Source organism: Budorcas taxicolor, chromosome 7, assembly GCF_023091745.1.
Source record: "Budorcas taxicolor isolate Tak-1 chromosome 7, Takin1.1, whole genome shotgun sequence".
Lineage (NCBI taxonomy): Eukaryota > Metazoa > Chordata > Mammalia > Artiodactyla > Bovidae > Budorcas > Budorcas taxicolor.
In genome coordinates, this window is record NC_068916.1 from 16,694,672 (window position 1) to 16,709,861 (window position 15,190).

The 15,190-nt window shown below is 62.1% G+C and overlaps 2 protein-coding genes across 3 annotated transcripts; both read left to right on the forward strand.

Annotated features, from left to right (window-relative positions):
• The first annotated feature begins 1,660 nt into the window (after positions 1–1,660).
• Positions 1,661–11,275, forward strand: MAP2K7 (mitogen-activated protein kinase kinase 7). Of its 2 annotated transcripts, XM_052643022.1 has the most exons (12): positions 1,661–1,838; positions 3,640–3,687; positions 6,541–6,682; positions 6,841–6,907; positions 7,028–7,141; positions 7,245–7,364; positions 7,460–7,567; positions 7,663–7,842; positions 7,938–8,018; positions 8,142–8,284; positions 8,880–8,925; positions 9,039–11,275. In XM_052643022.1, exons 1-12 carry the CDS (start codon positions 1,715–1,717, stop codon positions 9,171–9,173), a joined length of 1,308 nt encoding a protein of 435 aa, XP_052498982.1. In that variant the 5' UTR covers positions 1,661–1,714; the 3' UTR covers positions 9,174–11,275. The 2 variants fall into 2 exon arrangements, with proteins under 2 accessions (XP_052498982.1, XP_052498983.1); XM_052643023.1 differs by lacking the exon at positions 3,640–3,687.
• A 430-nt stretch (positions 11,276–11,705) lies between these two features.
• TGFBR3L (transforming growth factor beta receptor 3 like) lies at positions 11,706–14,781 on the forward strand. Its single transcript, XM_052643024.1, has 7 exons — positions 11,706–11,775; positions 12,688–12,824; positions 12,900–13,214; positions 13,549–13,675; positions 13,780–13,938; positions 14,121–14,193; positions 14,659–14,781. Exons 1-6 carry the CDS (start codon positions 11,706–11,708, stop codon positions 14,186–14,188), a joined length of 876 nt encoding a protein of 291 aa, XP_052498984.1. The 3' UTR covers positions 14,189–14,193; positions 14,659–14,781.
• Positions 14,782–15,190: the final 409 nt, after the last annotated feature.

A 15,190-nucleotide genomic window follows, 5' to 3' on the forward strand; every position in this document is an offset into this window, starting at 1 on the left:
GCAAGGGGAGGTACATTTTTCTGTAGGCTGGGACTTTGTCTTTCAATGTTCCCTATGTGAGGGAGTGTATATCAGTGGATGCTTAATAAATAACACTATGAGAACTATATATATTTTTTTGGCTTAGCTGGGCCTTCCTCACTGCACTCAGGCTCTAGCTGTGGTGCATGGGTTTCTCATTGTGGTCACTTGTCTTTTGCAGAGCACAGGCTCAGTAGTTGCAGCACAAGGGCTTAGTGGCTCCGTGGCATGTGGAATCTCCCCAGACCAGGAATCGAACCCATGTACCCTGCATTGGCAGGTGGATTCTTAACCACTGGGCCACCAGGGAAGTCTGAGAATAAGTTTGATCCCTTGTGTCCACTCCAGCCATTGTCTAAGTCTTCTATTCCACCAGACCAAGTAGAGGCAAGTGGCAACAGTCAGGTTCCAGAATGAAGGCTATAAGCCTCTTCCCTGGGAGCAGAGGCAGAGAGAGACCTCAGTTAACCAGGAGACATCAGGTGGTCGTCTACCTAGCCTTTTCCCGTAGAAGTGCCTGTCCTTTACATTTCGTTATTCTCATGGCTCCACAATTTTGGATCTGCTTCACCTGTAAGTTGTCACCAGGGGAGTCATCAGAAACCTTCAGTTTTCTCGTGCTAGAGTGGGCAGGGCCTTGGCACAGCCTGCCCAACCCTGACTTCCTGGGATTCCCCACCCCCATGGTGTCTCCAACATGTGAGCCTCCTCCAGGCACCAGAAAGCAGAAGCAAGCTGCTCACCTGGGCGCCCCAGGGTTCCAGATGGGCACATTTTCCCAGCGCTCTTCAGGCCAGCTGAAGAAAATGTGTAGGTGGTGAAGACACTAGGTGGAGGAACCAAACCCCAAGTCCTAACTTCTGCATTGTCCAGGAGCTAAACAGATGAGGGATGCCTTCAAATTTCCCACGGCCAATCTGACTTGGAACTCTCCAGCCTTGACCTTGGCCCCATGTCGCTGAGGATAGGGATCACGCCGCTGGATTCCCACCGTCCAGACAGTGGCCCAAACCCTACCCCGCCCCTTCAAGTCCTCGTGGCCAACCCTGACCCCGCTGAAATGGAAAGGGCTTCCCACAGGTGCCTAATTATGGTGAGTAGGCAGCAATTAAGCACAACAGGGACCGTAACGAAGCACTGTCCGAGATGAGAAAGGCAGTTTTGGAAGGCGTGGGTGCCAGCTAAGGCCGGCCGGGAAGAGAAAGAACGAGGCTGAGGACACAGCCTGGCGACCACCGGGGACAGCGGCAGGAAATTAAAAATAGAGAAAAAGAGAGAGAGAGAGAGAGACCAGGAGTGCGCATGCGCAGCAGACGGCACGCGTGTGCTCTCGTCTCACCTTCTGTACGCCTGCGCGCTGCTTTCTCCGCCCACCGCTCTTAACTGAATGGTGAGTGGGTTTTCAAACATCGCCTCCTGCCGGAGCTCTCGGGGATCTGCACATGCGCATCACACTGGGAGGATGTGTACGCTGCCACCCGCGAGCTCTAGGAGGCGTCTTCCCTCCGGCTGGAACGAAGCACGCACGCGCGGAGGTTCGCACGCGGGAAGGGCGGGTGCGCGCCCCGGGCATGCGCCGTGCAGAGCGAGACGGCGGCTCGGCGGGGTCATCCAAGCGCAGGCGCAGTGCGGTGTTTGTCTGCCGGACTGACGGGCGGCCGGGCGGTGCGCGGCGGCGGCGGCGGCGGGGAAGATGGCGGCGTCCTCCCTGGAGCAGAAGCTGTCCCGCCTGGAAGCAAAGCTAAAGCAGGAGAACCGCGAGGCCCGGCGGAGGATCGACCTCAACCTGGATATCAGCCCCCAGCGGCCCAGGCCCAGTAAGCACGGCGGCGTGGGGGAGGGGGCGGGCGGGGCGGGGCGCGCGCCGCGGGAGGCCCCGCCCCCGCCGCCAGGCCCCGCCCCCGCTTCCGGGGCGCTCTTGCTCCTCCTCCTCTCCGCCCGGCTCCCCGCTGTCGGCCCGCGGGGAGAGGGTCACGGTGACCCGGGGGGCGTGGGGCCCGTGAGCTCCCCGTCAGTCCTCACCCTGCCTCGGGGCTCCCCCTAATGGGGCCTGGGAACCTAGTTACCGGCTCCAGGGTGAGGCCCTCCATCTGATGACCCGCCCCCAATCACCGGGAACCTCGGAGCCTCTGTCACCTACTCTAAGCCTTGGTGCGCCTACTCCATGCAACCGTGACCACATCCAGCTCCTCCGTATACGTGTACACATGCCTTTTCACCAGCTGATTCCACTGTCGCCATCTCAGAGACTGTCGAGAGGTCCCCTCCCCCGCCACCTGGGTCCTTGTCAGCCGGGTTCAGATGACACAAGTGCAGCTGACCTGGGGACACCCGACATCGCTGGACCATATATAACTGCCCCTGTGATTGTGTCTGGTGCCCCCTTCTCCCCGCTCAGGGATCTTGTCACTGGTTCAGCAGGCTCCCTCCCACCTACCTTTTTACCCACCTAAGCCAGGCCCCCTCCTCATACTCCGCGGACTAGTTTCACTGCCATCATCTTTCTGGATTCTCCAGAAATAAATACGAAGCTTCCAAGCATGGCAACTTTGTCACCTTGAATCAAAGCCAGTGTGAGGCTACCTGGGCATCCCAGGATATACACGTACTGCTACTTTGTGATCCCATGATCTCTGTGCCTGTCTCTCCGGAATCCTGTCCTCTGGCGTCAAGAGCTGCCCCTCAACACCCGCATCTGGCCCGGGATCACCATGCAACATCTAGTCTGCTTGTAACGTCCTACGGAACCCTTCCCCACATCCTCGAAGCTCACAGGGAGTCAGATTTTCCCCCTTCCTAGTGACCTGATGAAGAGCATTCCCCACGTGTTTTCTTTTCTTTACATAACTTTTTGGCCACTTCTTGTGGTATTTGGGATCTTAGTTCCACGACCAGGGATGGAACCCGTGCCCCCTGCCTGTGTTGGAAGTGCAGAATATAAACCACTGGACCACCAGGGAAGTCTCCTCCCACACGTGCTTTCTGTGTCCCTCTTGACCCAGCAAATTCCCCTTGTTAACCTCCCTGATATGACTCTTGTGGCTTATGTAGTTCCCTGTCGGGTCATCTTGAGAGGTGGGGAAGATATCTCCTCATCTGGGTACTCCCACCACTCCTTCGTCACCCCCCATTCTGGTGTATGGTCCACTCCCCACCCTCCCTTTTCTGCCCTTGGTCCAGGTGGGTTCCTGACTGGAGTGGGGAGGGGTCTCTAGGGGCCCAGGAAGAACCCTGAGGCAGCAGTGCTGTGTTAGACTCTGCCTGGGGTAGGAAGCCCAGCCAGGACTGGAGGGTCCCCACCAGCCCCAGCATGGATGAGACAGGCCTGGGTAGGGCCTGGGGTGCCTGGCGGGGTGGCTGTCCCAGATGGGCAGGAGGCACAGGGAGGCCCATGGAGAACATGCCTCGGGGAGCCCCCTCCTGGTGCCTGTGTCTGTCAGCTCCATCCCATTCTCTCAGCCCTCCCATCTCTGTTGTTCTCTGCAGTTTGGTGCCGCGTGCCTCCCCCCTCCTCCTTGTTATGATTTGATTTTCTTTTCTTTTGGACAAATCAGTTGTTTCTGTTGTGATTTATCGTGGTGTTGTTTTTCTTTTTTTTTCTTCCTTTTCCCCATCCAGTTATTGTGATCACTCTAAGCCCTGCTCCTGCCCCGTCCCAACGAGCAGGTACCAGCCTTTTTATCATCGCTGCTTGGATCTCTGCACCATTGACCTAACCGCTGCCCTGGCCGCAGAATGCCATCCCTCCTCCCCCCCTCCCTCATGCTCTGTGTGTGCGTGTGCGTCCCCCCATCCCACCCTCACTCTCTCCAACCACACGGTCAGCGTCTGGCCCACCTGGCCACTTCCTCTGTGTCCTGTCACCTCCTGCTCCTCTGTTCCTCTTGGGCTCAGGTTTGGACTCCCCACAGGAGGAAACAGACTCCCTCACCCTCCAGGAGTCTGTCGCCTGCTGAGAGAGTCCCAAGTGTCCGTGCGTGTGCCTGCAGGCGTGTGTGTGTGTATCTGTGTGTGTGTGCACATGTATGTGAGTGGAGGAAAGGAAGGTTGGGCTCCCTACCTGCTGATCCACTTCATCAGCTCAGTGGACCTGTGTCGCCTCCCACCCTGTGCTGAGCAGTGCTAGGCCTGGACTGAGCCCGTCTGTTTCAGGGGCTGGTGCTCCCCTGGGGGTGGGAGGCCCTGGGGGTTGGGGGGTCCTCCGGGCAGGGAGATGTGGAAGAGGCCCCGTGCCTTGGAGGAAAGGCCCAGTGGAGCAGGGTCATGGATTCTGCAGGGTTGGAGGGTGGGGGAGGGCGGCGGTTGGGAAGCCTGGGGAGAAGGTGGCATTTGAGCAAAGTCCCCTGGGAAGTGGGGGAGCACAAAAGTGGAAGTAAACAGCCCCCCAGGGCCCAAGAGGGAGCCAGACGTGCCTGTGGGGAAGGTGAGGGGTGGGGGGCGGGCTGGCCTCATTGATCCTTGTGTGCTAATAGGACTGGGTTGGGAAGTGTGTGTGTGTGTGTGTGTGTGTGTGTGTGTGTAAGAACATGAGAGAAGAGTTGGCTCTATTGGGGGTCCCGTGGCGTGTCGTCTGCACCTGCTTGTGGGTTTGTGCCATGCCCTGTGTGTGTATGCGTGTGTGCTCACTGACAGCCTGGCAGGCTGCATGCTCTACCCCACCCCATCGCCCTGTGTCTTCCCTCGTCCTTGCTCATTCATCCTCCTCTTTTTCTCTCTCCCCTTCAGTCTCTGGCTCTCATTTGGCCTTCCTGACCTGCCGTGGGCCCGGCACCACCTGTGTGATCTCTGTTCTCAGGGCCTTTATATACCTCCTCCCGTCTTACCCCCTTAGCCATCCTGCACCGGCTCCTCTTAAATACGTGCCGTGCTTCAGTTTGTGGGACCGGCTGGAAGCCTCTCTGCCCCCACAAACTGCCTTGGCCCCGGGCTCTGGGGGAGCCCTCAGAGGGCCCAGTGGACTGTGTGAGGGGTGGGGGGTGGGGGTGACAGGGCACAGAGAGGCCTGGGGAGGGGAGGGGAGGGGTTTGGCCCTCACCCAGGGAGCCGAAGACAGTGTGGGGCAGCCTGCCAGGGATCCAGGGTCTTTGGGAGCCCTGGAGGGTGTCCAGCCAGAGAGGGAGGGTTTAGGACCAGGCTTCTGGCCATGGTAGAGCAGGGAGGGCACCGGAGGAGAGGCCTCTGGGCCAGTGGAGGGGACTGGGCTCAGCCACGTCCTCGGGCTACCACAGCTCTTCCATCACTCTCGCCATGCCCTCCTGGGACTGGCAGGCCAGGCTTATAGGTCTGCTCCTCGCTTTGGCTGCAACCGAGGTCGTAGGCCAGCAGGGCACAGAAAGTGCCCAGGAGCCAAGAGCCACACTGCATCTGTCTGTGCCCGTTGGCCACTGGGCCCACGCCACCAGGCACCTGGAGAACTTGCAGGGGAGAAGCTCCGCCCCCCCGCCCAGCTCTCAGCCCGCTCTGCAAGGGGAGGTGGACCTGGGGGGTGCTTGTAGCCTTCGGCCTGCCCAGCCAGGGGCTCCCTTCTGGAGGCCGAGTGCCAGGGTCTCTGAGGTTCGCGGGTTCGCTGGAGGGCCGTCCACCTTTTCCAGGGCCACTCTGGCCTTTGCTCCCACTGTGTGGCCTGCCTGACCGGGAGGCTCCTTGTCCATCAGGGGCCTGCTCTCTGGTCCCCAGCCCCTCTCCGGCCTGTCTCTGCAGCGCCTCTTCTGGGCAGCTGGGCCCAAGTCTCAGCTCCCATCTGTCTGTCTCCCACCCTCCCGCCCCCTAACGCCGCCTGCCCATCCTGGGGTGCCCGCTGCCTGCCCGCTGCCTGCCCGCCTGCCTGTAGCATGCCCAAGCTGTCCGCATGCAGGCTTCTGGAAAGAACCAACCTCCCCACCTGGCCCGGCCCCTGGCCCTGGAGCCCTGCCGGCCCCTGGAGGGGCTGGGTCACCTGGCTCCCTTCACCTGAAGGACACAGGTCCAGCCTGGGCTCCTGCCCTGGCCGCATTGGCCCCAGCTCTGCAGGCCAAGCCGGAGGCTTACAGAGTCTGCTGGCCAGAGGGCAGCCCTCCCTGACCCTGAAACAGAACAGGCAAGGCAGCTGGAAGCCTGGGTCCCTCACCCACTCTCTCCCCAGTTCAGCGTTGCCACTTTGTGGGGGTGGTGGCCCTGAGCCTCTTCCTGGGCAGAGTGGGGAGGAAGGGGCCCCAGGGTAGGGGTGGCCTACCTGCCCGAGGTCCACTGGCAGCCTCAGGGCCTCCTTTCTCTATCAGGGAATACTTGGGGTGAACCCTCAGCCTCTGGGGACCACCCCTTCCCCCACCAGCCACTGCAAGCCCTTCCCAGTCATGGGGGCTGGGAGAAAGCACCCTGAGAGTGGTCTAGGATCGGGGCGCTCCGTGTCTGCCAGGGCTGGGGGCTGTGCCGGCCCACCTAAGGGATACCAGGGAGGGAAGGATGGGGGCACCAGGGCCTGCAGTTGGGGCCAGCCAGGAGCTAACCCCCTCCCCACCCCTGGTTCTCACCACCCCCCAGCCCTGCAGCTCCCACTAGCCAACGATGGGGGCAGCCGCTCACCGTCCTCCGAGAGCTCCCCGCAGCACCCCACGCCCCCCGCCCGGCCCCGCCACATGCTGGGGCTGCCTTCGACCTTGTTCACACCCCGCAGCATGGAGAGGTGAGCCTCCTGGTGGATGGTCGGGAGGTCAGGGGGCGCAGGGCCAGCCTCAGGGTGGCGCTGGTGAGCTCTGTGGAACCCTCTGCGCGTTGGAGGCTGGGGTAACCTCACGTTGGTCAGGACCCCCCTCCACCGGCACTCACTCCCTCTCCTTTCAGCATCGAGATTGACCAGAAGCTGCAGGAGATCATGAAGCAGACGGGCTACCTGACCATCGGGGGCCAGGTAACCTAACGCACTTCCCTTGGTGGCCCCAGGGAGGGTGGGCGCGACACAGCTGGGAGATGTGGGCCGGGGGTGAGGGCAGAGGCCTGCTGGATCCCCAGCCCTGGCTCTCCGCGCCAGCGCTACCAGGCGGAGATCAACGACCTGGAAAACCTGGGGGAGATGGGCAGTGGCACTTGCGGCCAGGTGTGGAAGATGCGCTTCCGGAAGACAGGGCATGTCATCGCTGTCAAGGTGAGCCCACCCCGCCCTGCCCATGGGAGCGCAACCCCCTTCCATGTCCCATGGGGCCCCTGCGCCCCAGGCTCAGCGCTAAGCCCTCGGCTGTCCCATGTAGCAAATGCGGCGCTCGGGGAATAAGGAGGAGAACAAGAGGATCCTCATGGATTTGGATGTGGTGCTCAAGAGCCACGACTGCCCCTACATTGTGCAGTGCTTCGGGACTTTCATCACCAACGTGAGATGAGGGCTTCCCCCAACCCCCCCATCTCCTCCCCCGGGCTCTGAGCCTGTCGGGTGGGCAGAGGGGTACAGCCACTGCTGTCCCTGCAGACGGACGTCTTCATCGCCATGGAGCTTATGGGCACGTGCGCAGAGAAGCTCAAGAAGCGGATGCAGGGCCCCATCCCCGAGTGGATCCTGGGCAAGATGACGGTGGCGGTGAGTGGCCTGGAGGACACAAGTGGGCAGGCAGGCGCCCCCCCAGCCTCGGCTTCCACGTCACCGATAAGTGCCCTCCCCTGCCTACACTGCAGATAGTGAAGGCGCTCTACTACCTGAAGGAGAAGCATGGCGTGATCCACCGTGACGTCAAGCCCTCCAACATCCTGCTGGACGAGCGAGGCCAGATCAAGCTTTGTGACTTCGGCATCAGCGGCCGCCTGGTCGACTCCAAAGCCAAAACGCGGAGCGCGGGCTGTGCCGCCTACATGGCAGTAAGTAGGGGGACCGGGGGTGCTGGCGGGAGGGGTGGCGCACCCACCCTGGGCCCAGGGCTCGTTCATCACCCTCTCCCACCTCCCACCTGCAGCCTGAGCGCATCGACCCCCCGGATCCCACCAAGCCTGACTATGACATCCGGGCCGATGTGTGGAGCCTGGGCATCTCCTTGGTGAGTTGGGGCCCCGGCTTTTGGAGGCTGGGTTTTCTCAGGGCCCAGAGGCAAGGAGTGGCAGCAGAAAGGGCAGGGCCCTGTCCTCCCTGGCCGGCCCAGCCCTGCCCGTTTCTCTCCCAGGTGGAGCTGGCGACAGGACAGTTCCCCTACAAGAACTGCAAGACGGACTTTGAGGTCCTCACCAAAGTCCTCCAAGAGGAGCCCCCGCTCCTGCCCGGACACATGGGCTTCTCGGGGGACTTCCAGTCCTTCGTCAAAGACTGGTGAGCACCCCCAGCCCTGCCCTCCAGTCTGGAAGGCAGGGCAAGGTCAGACGTGACCCTGAACTTAGGCCACTGGGGTGGGGCAAAGGGCCCCCTAGGATGGGGGTGGGGGGGCTGCAGACTCGAGCCAGAGCCCAAGCTCTAGGGGCTAGGAGTTGGGTCCAGACTCAGCCACAGGGAACCCCTAGCCCTGGGGTATTTGGCAGGGTGGTCCTTGGGCTTCACCAGGGGACTGTGAATGAGCACGGGTGTCCCAGGGCTGAGAGCTCAGAGGGTCCCATACCAATAAGCAGGGTGTCCACACAGGAGCTTTCCGGGGGGAGGGTGGAGAGGTGGGTGGGGGTGGGTGAGAAGCCCACCCATCTACCTATCCCCCCACCTACTTACTTCTCCCATGGGCGTCTCACGGTGCGTGTCAGGTTTTTGTCACAGGTAAGGGGCCTGAGTGCCAACCCTGGCCCCTCTGTCAGCACAAGGCTTGAGGGGCGAGGACATGGGCTCCGGCCCGCAGATCCAGCAGCCCTGAGTCAGTGGGGCGGGCAGCCAGGCCCTGCCTCCTGGCTCTCATTTCTCTCCTTTCTCTCTCTCTTTTCAGCCTTACTAAAGATCACAGGAAGAGACCAAAGTATAATAAGCTACTTGTGAGTACCCAGGACCCCTCCCAGCCCCCATCCGAAAACCCCTACCCCACTGGAGGCCAGGCGGCCAGGGAAGAGACACCTTGGTCCTGAGCCCCACCCCCTTGGGCCCCCAGGAACACAGCTTCATCAAGCGCTACGAAACGCTGGAGGTGGACGTGGCTTCCTGGTTCAAGGATGTCATGGCGAAGACGGAGTCACCGAGGACAAGCGGGGTCCTGAGCCAGCACCACCTACCCTTCTTCAGGTAGCCGCACGGTGGCGGCCGGCCCGCTGGGGGACGCGGCCTCAGGCCCCCACTTCCCTGCACAGTCCCCCAGCTGCCCACCAGGGGAGCCCTGGGACCCGGATGGCCGACAAGGGCTGAGGACAGATAGTAGGGGGCACCAACCCACCCCCGACTCCCTGCCCACCAGCCGTGGACAGATGGGCCTGCCAGGCCCCAGCCCTTTCCCATCCTGGGATCAGCCGGCCGTACACGTCCCCCCAACCCCGACAGACACTGTGAACGGAAGACAGCAGGCCGCGAGCAGTCTCGCTATTTATTCAGTTGTAACCTCTGGGCTGGGGCGGCCCCCAGGGGTCGGGAGAGAGCCGCCATTCCCTGCACCCTCCCACACCGCGCTGTCCCCACCACCCCCTCCATGCACACATGCACCCTGGCTCCATCTCCCTTTCTGCCACTTCCCTCTCTACCTCTCTGGCTTTCCCCGTCTCCCTCCCCGCCTCTGCCTCTCTCCTGGCCCAGGCCCTGCCACCCCCGGCAGGACCCCTGGGTCCACTTAGGTCTCTGGCCAGTGATGAGCCAGTTGGCGGGTGCCCTTCCCCCGGCAGGCGGGCTGGACATTGTGACTGCATCCGGACCCGGGCTGGTCTCTCTCTCTCTCTCTCTTTGATCTCAGGGGGTCCTTTTTGGAGTTTATTGTATTTTATTGTACTTGGTGGGGTGTTTGGGGGTGGGGGGAGGAGAGCTTGTTCTCACGGGCTTTGTTGGTACCTTCAGAAACTTTTACCAAAGTCGTGTTTAGCTGCTTGTGGCGGCGGCCCCCTGAACCGCCTGTGGGGACTGGGGGGCTGGGCTGGGGGCTGAGCTGTGGGGGCTCGGGCCACCACCCGGGAGAGACTAGTCCCAAAGGTGGGTTCTGGGGGTGGGGGATTGCTCCTCCCTCAGGGCTGGAGACTGGCCAAGCTTGCAGGGGTGAGTGGAGGACCTCAGGGGGTACGGAGGAAGCCCAAGGGGCCGTGGCCACACAGGGTGGCCTTCAGGGACAGTAGGCGCGGGGCGTGGTGGAGGGCAGCCAGCGCTGGTGTGGCAGGGAGGTGGCGGAGGGAACGGGTGACAGAAGGGGGTCCATGGGGCCCCGGGAGGCAGGGATGAGGGTGCACGGATTGGACGTGGGGGTTCGAGGATGTGTTGACAGGGACAGAGGTGGGAGCAGGCCAAGGGCTGGGCGTGTGCAGGCAGCCACGCCCTCGTAGTGGCCCACGAGTGCCCCTCGACTCACCCGGAGCTGGCCAGTCCCCAGCCCACCCTGAGGCCCCAGCGTCCATGGGGCCCTGGGCAGCAAGCAGCCAGAGCAGGAGGGACTGTGTTTCCTTGTTGGTGGTGATGCATGCGAATCAAGTGGACAGTAGAACAAAATAACATAACAGGAAAAAAAAAAAGGAAAAAACAAAACCCCAGAAAAACCACAAAAATCAACCAACACCAAAGGTGAGGAACCTCGCTGGATGTAGCTGAAGCAATCTAGACTAGGCATCACTGTACCCTCCATTTATCTCACCGAATCTAGTTACTACTAGGATAGTCACAAAACGCCGCATGTTTAAAAAGGACTCAAAGTCATCTTTGTCCCCCGCCCCAGGGGGTGGCCACCTTTTCTTGCTCCAGTCCCCATTGTGAGGGGAAGGGGGCAGGGTGTGGGGCCAGTAGGCATGGCCTCTGCCCTCCCTTGCCAGGGGCCTTTCTGGGTAGCCGGAAGGTTGTGTGGCCAGCCCCAAGGCCCGCACAGGCCTGAGGCCAGCTGCCTGGGTTTAATTTTTATTTAACTTTCTGTTTCGTGTGTAAGTGTCCACCCATGTCCCCCCTCCCCTTCAGTGTTAAATGGGAGCCTCTCCTTCCCCCCTCCCTCTCCTATGTCTCCCTCCCCCCGCCCCCCAGTCACCAGCCACCAGCCACCCCCTCTCAACCAGGCAGAGGGCAGAGTGGGCAGCCAGGGGCCTGGGGCGGCCTGGCCTAGCCCATCGGCCCACCACCCCTTCTCAGGCCGCCAGTATTGCCCCATCCCTTTTTAAAACAAAATGCCCTCGTTTGTAAATCCTTAGACGCTTGAGAATAAAACCCCTCCCTTTTCTTCCACTGAGTCTGTGGTGTGTGTCCTGAGCCTGGCAGCAAGGTGGGAAAAGGGGAAGGGGTCCTGAGGCCTGACCTTGGAAGTGGGGGGCTGGGGGCCATCCAAGTGGAAGAGGCCTATGCAGTGAGGGGAGGCAGGGCTGGGGGCCGGAGGGGTAGTTTGTAGTGACTTGCCGCATATTTAATGGCCAGTGTCTGGGACCTCCCCCTAATCTGATAGCCATAGGTCCAGTGGGAGAGCCCTTAATCCCTGGCAGGCCTTGGGCGCCAGGTCTGATGTTGACCCAACAGTCTGCTGCCCCCGCTCCTTGCCTCTGGAAGTGGCCACCCAGCCAAGGACAGGGCTGCGTGCCCACCTCCTGGGTGTGGGTGCTGCCTGGCTGTTGCCTCTGCCACCAGCCCTGTACGCTCTCACCTCAGCCAGGCCAGCATGCTGGGCACCGTGCCCCTGCTGGTGGCCCTGCTCCCGGGGACCACCGCCTTGCCCAGTGAGCCAGCTGGTATGTACAGGCAAGGGGACATGGCCCAGCACACCCCCATTCCTGTGCTGCCCTATCTCAATGCAACCTCTCATCTACCCTGCCTGGGGGAATGGAGGTAGGTGGGTGGAAGGTGGGGTCTCCCCCACCCTCCATTCCAGGTTGTCTTGGATCCCCAACTTCAAAGTCCCCAGCAGCCATGGTGAGGCCGAGGGCTGTGGGAGGGGAGTGGTCTGCACAAATATCTTAGGAGTGCTACACGTTTACATAACATCCTTTGAGAACATAGCTGAGTGCCTCCTGAAGGCAGATGCGGGCAGCAGGGTGATCACACACTCCAGTAGGGGCTCCCTGGTGCCTATTCCATTGCTGCTGCTGCCCTCAGTCCAGAAGTGAGGAACCAGACTTGGGGAAAAGCCCCAGACCCTGGTGGCTAGGCTGGGCTTCCATGGTGCCGAAAGGTTTGGAGGAAGACCACCTTGCTGTTCTCCCCAACTCTTAGAAAGGAGAGGGTGGGGTCAGCATCGTCCCCGCTAGACGGCCCTGCTGTGACCCCAAAGCAGCCCCTGGTGGGTGGGGATAGGGGAGGACCTCAGCCCCCACCCAGACAGACCATCCACTGCCAGGCGCCCTCAGCTCCTTCCCCGCCAGGGATCCTTTGCCCATTGCAGGTGGAGAAGAAGAGCTCTGGGGAAAAGGGCGCCTCTTCAGGAAGGTGCAGCTTTGCGCCCAGGCTCAGGGGCTGGGCTGAACGTCCTGGGGTTCTCCAGGGGGTACATCACAGCAGCTTTATGGCTGAGGGCGTGAGGCACAGGTGAATCCACCACAACTGCATCCATCTTCCAAAGAAGGTGGGGGAGGCGGGGAGGTCGGCCGGGGGAACCGAGAGACAGCGTGTCCTCCCTCTCCTGTGCCGCTCTTTCTCCCCTCCAGAGCCCCCGTTCCCTGCGGCGCCCGGGCCCTGGCTGCGCCAACCCCTTTTCAGTCTGGAGCTGTCGGACGCGGAGGACGCCTTCCCGCGCCGTGCGGGGCCGCTCGAGGTCCCAGCAGACAGCCGCGTGTTTGTGCAGGTAGACGCGGGACGCACGGAGGCCGGGTGAGGGCCGGTGGGGGCTGCCGATCCTGACGGCGACCCCGCCCCCCAGGCGGCCCTGGCCCGTCCCTCCCCGCGCTGGGGCCTGGCCCTGCACCGCTGCTCCATAACACCGTCCTCGCGCCCAGCCCTGGGCCCCGCCCTGGCGCTGTTGCGCGGGGGCTGCTCCGCCGACTCCTCGGTCACCTTCCCGCCACCGCGGCTGCTCCTCGGTGCCGCCCGTCCTGCGCGTTTCAGTTTCCGCCTGCGCCCGGTCTTCAACGCCTCCGTGCAGTTCCTGCACTGCCAACTGAGTCGCTGCCGCCGCCGCCGCCGCCGCCGAGCCCGCTGGACGCCTGCGCCTTTGACGCTGCCTCCACTGGCGCCGGTGCGCGGGCGCAGGAGCGCAGGACAGGGACCCTGGGCGCCCGGGCCCATCAGGGGTTGGGCGAGTGCCTCTGACATCCGAGGGAGAAACTCCTTAGGGTTTGGGCATCTGGGCGCTTTTGGACCTGGGGGCGGTGGTATCTCGAAACTGGGAGTAGGTACTGGGTCTCAGGCTGCGGTTGGGGGCAGAGACGTCCGAAGGGGCCAGATTTCCAGGGTTCTAGTGATGCGATCCCTGGTTGCAACAGAGTGCTGGACATTTAGATCTGCCTGCGGCCCAGTCCGTGGAGTCCGGCCCCTGACATTCCCGTCTCTTGTGCCCCCTCTCCTTGCAGTGTCTGCCTCAGGATGAGGCGTGCGCGGGCGCCGGCAGTGGCAACGATGAGAGCCTGGGTGCTAACAGCCCCCACCTGCACACACTGACGCAGCCCATCGTGGTGACTGTGCCACGGCTGCCCCCCAGTGAGCGCGCAGCAGTCCTCCGTGAGGGGATCTCTGGGGTCCAGAAGAGGGGTGGGGAGGACATCTGAGGCCTGATCCCAGTCTTAGCGTTGTACTTCTCACAGGGCTACCCAAGGGCTTCCCCGGCAGAGCTGTGCGCCCCGAGTCTCCCGCGCCGGCCCCGGAGGCCCTGGAGCCCGCGCCGGTGGTAGCACTAGTGTTGGCCGCTTTCGTGCTGGGCGCCGCTGTGGCCGCCGGCCTCAGCCTCATGTGCGCGCACTCAGGTACCAACCTCCGCCCTCCGGGATCTCCGCCTGGCCCCCAGTCTATTCCAGAGCGTCGGCCTGCTCCGCCCTGAACATCCCTAGACCGGCCTCCGCTACTCCCGCAGCAGCCTCCAGGGGTCGCTCTAGCTCCGGCCCTGCACACCGCAACCCCTACTCCTCAGCTTCCCTCTCTTCTCCAGCGCCCCAACTCCCCGGTCAGCCCCCGAGAGCCTCGCCCAGCGGCCCCCTGCCCAGGAGGCCCCAGTGAGGCGGGTAAGTGTCTGGGCGTAGGAAGGATGGGGAGCGTAACCTGGGGCGGGTTAGGGCTGATGGAGGAGGGAGAGGATGATAATGATCTTCATAGCCCGTTCTTTCTGCCAGGTGGAGTTCCAAATGATTAACGCATATTAATCCTTGTAACAACTTTCTACTATAATCCCCATAATAGAAGGAAAATGAGGCACTCTCTAAAATGGACTTGCTAAAGGTCACAAAAATTTAGTGGAACTGGGATTCGAACTCAGGTAGTGGGTGACCCGTAGCCGACTGCGGGTTTAGTGTCGTGAGAAAGGTTCTCAACACCTCACACAGGCACTAGGCAAAGAGAATTCGGGTTTCAGACTTAGCATCCACTCTCACCCGGCCACGCAGACTGATGAGGCGGCCAGCGATGGGTTGAGAAGGGGGTGACCAGCCTTAGCGTCCTCTCCCCACTCAGCCTGAGTCGTCTCTTTCCAGAGATGGCGCGCCCCCAGCAGGGTCCGGACACAAACCAGCCACGGCCTCGTATCAGGCCCGCCTCGGGGGACTACGGTACTCGCTGGAACTACGATCACTGCGCCCGCCTTCCTTGCTTCTCCTCCCACCCTCGCACCCTCCCACCTGAGCCCGAAATAAACCTCTGGCCTGGACTGCAGCTTTCTGAAGTCCGCGCGTGCGCGTGGCGCGGGGGTGGGGATTCCGGGCCGGAAGAGGTCCAGACTGGAGGGTGGGGCTTTGAGGAGGGGCTCACACGCCCTTATACACGTGTGCAGATACCGCCCACGGGCATTTTGTCCCTAACAAAAGGGAACACCCAATCCTACCAGCTTAAATAGCCTCGTCTCCTCCTCCAAACCTGCACCAGTACACCGGCCTTCTCAAAGCCTCTCCGCGCTCCACTCCCACCGCCCGGATCCTGCCCTTGCTAAGACCTCGAGCTCAAGTCTGCTCCAAGCTCCTCTCCGTCTAGCCTTAAGGTCCTTAAATCCCTCCTGCCTGACCTCACCCT

Coding starts and splice junctions, on each gene's coding strand:
- MAP2K7 (XM_052643022.1), top strand. CDS start 1,715: ATGGCGGCGTCCTCCCTGGAGCAGAAGCTGTCCCGCCTGGAAGCAAAG. Junction 7,142..7,244: donor GGCATGTCATCGCTGTCAAG/GTGAGCCCACCC, acceptor TGTCCCATGTAG/CAAATGCGGCGCTCGGGGAA. Junction 8,285..8,879: donor CAGTCCTTCGTCAAAGACTG/GTGAGCACCCCC, acceptor CTCTCTTTTCAG/CCTTACTAAAGATCACAGGA.
- TGFBR3L (XM_052643024.1), top strand. CDS start 11,706: ATGCTGGGCACCGTGCCCCTGCTGGTGGCCCTGCTCCCGGGGACCACC. Junction 11,776..12,687: donor CTTGCCCAGTGAGCCAGCTG/GTATGTACAGGC, acceptor TCTCCCCTCCAG/AGCCCCCGTTCCCTGCGGCG. Junction 13,939..14,120: donor CCTCATGTGCGCGCACTCAG/GTACCAACCTCC, acceptor TCTCTTCTCCAG/CGCCCCAACTCCCCGGTCAG.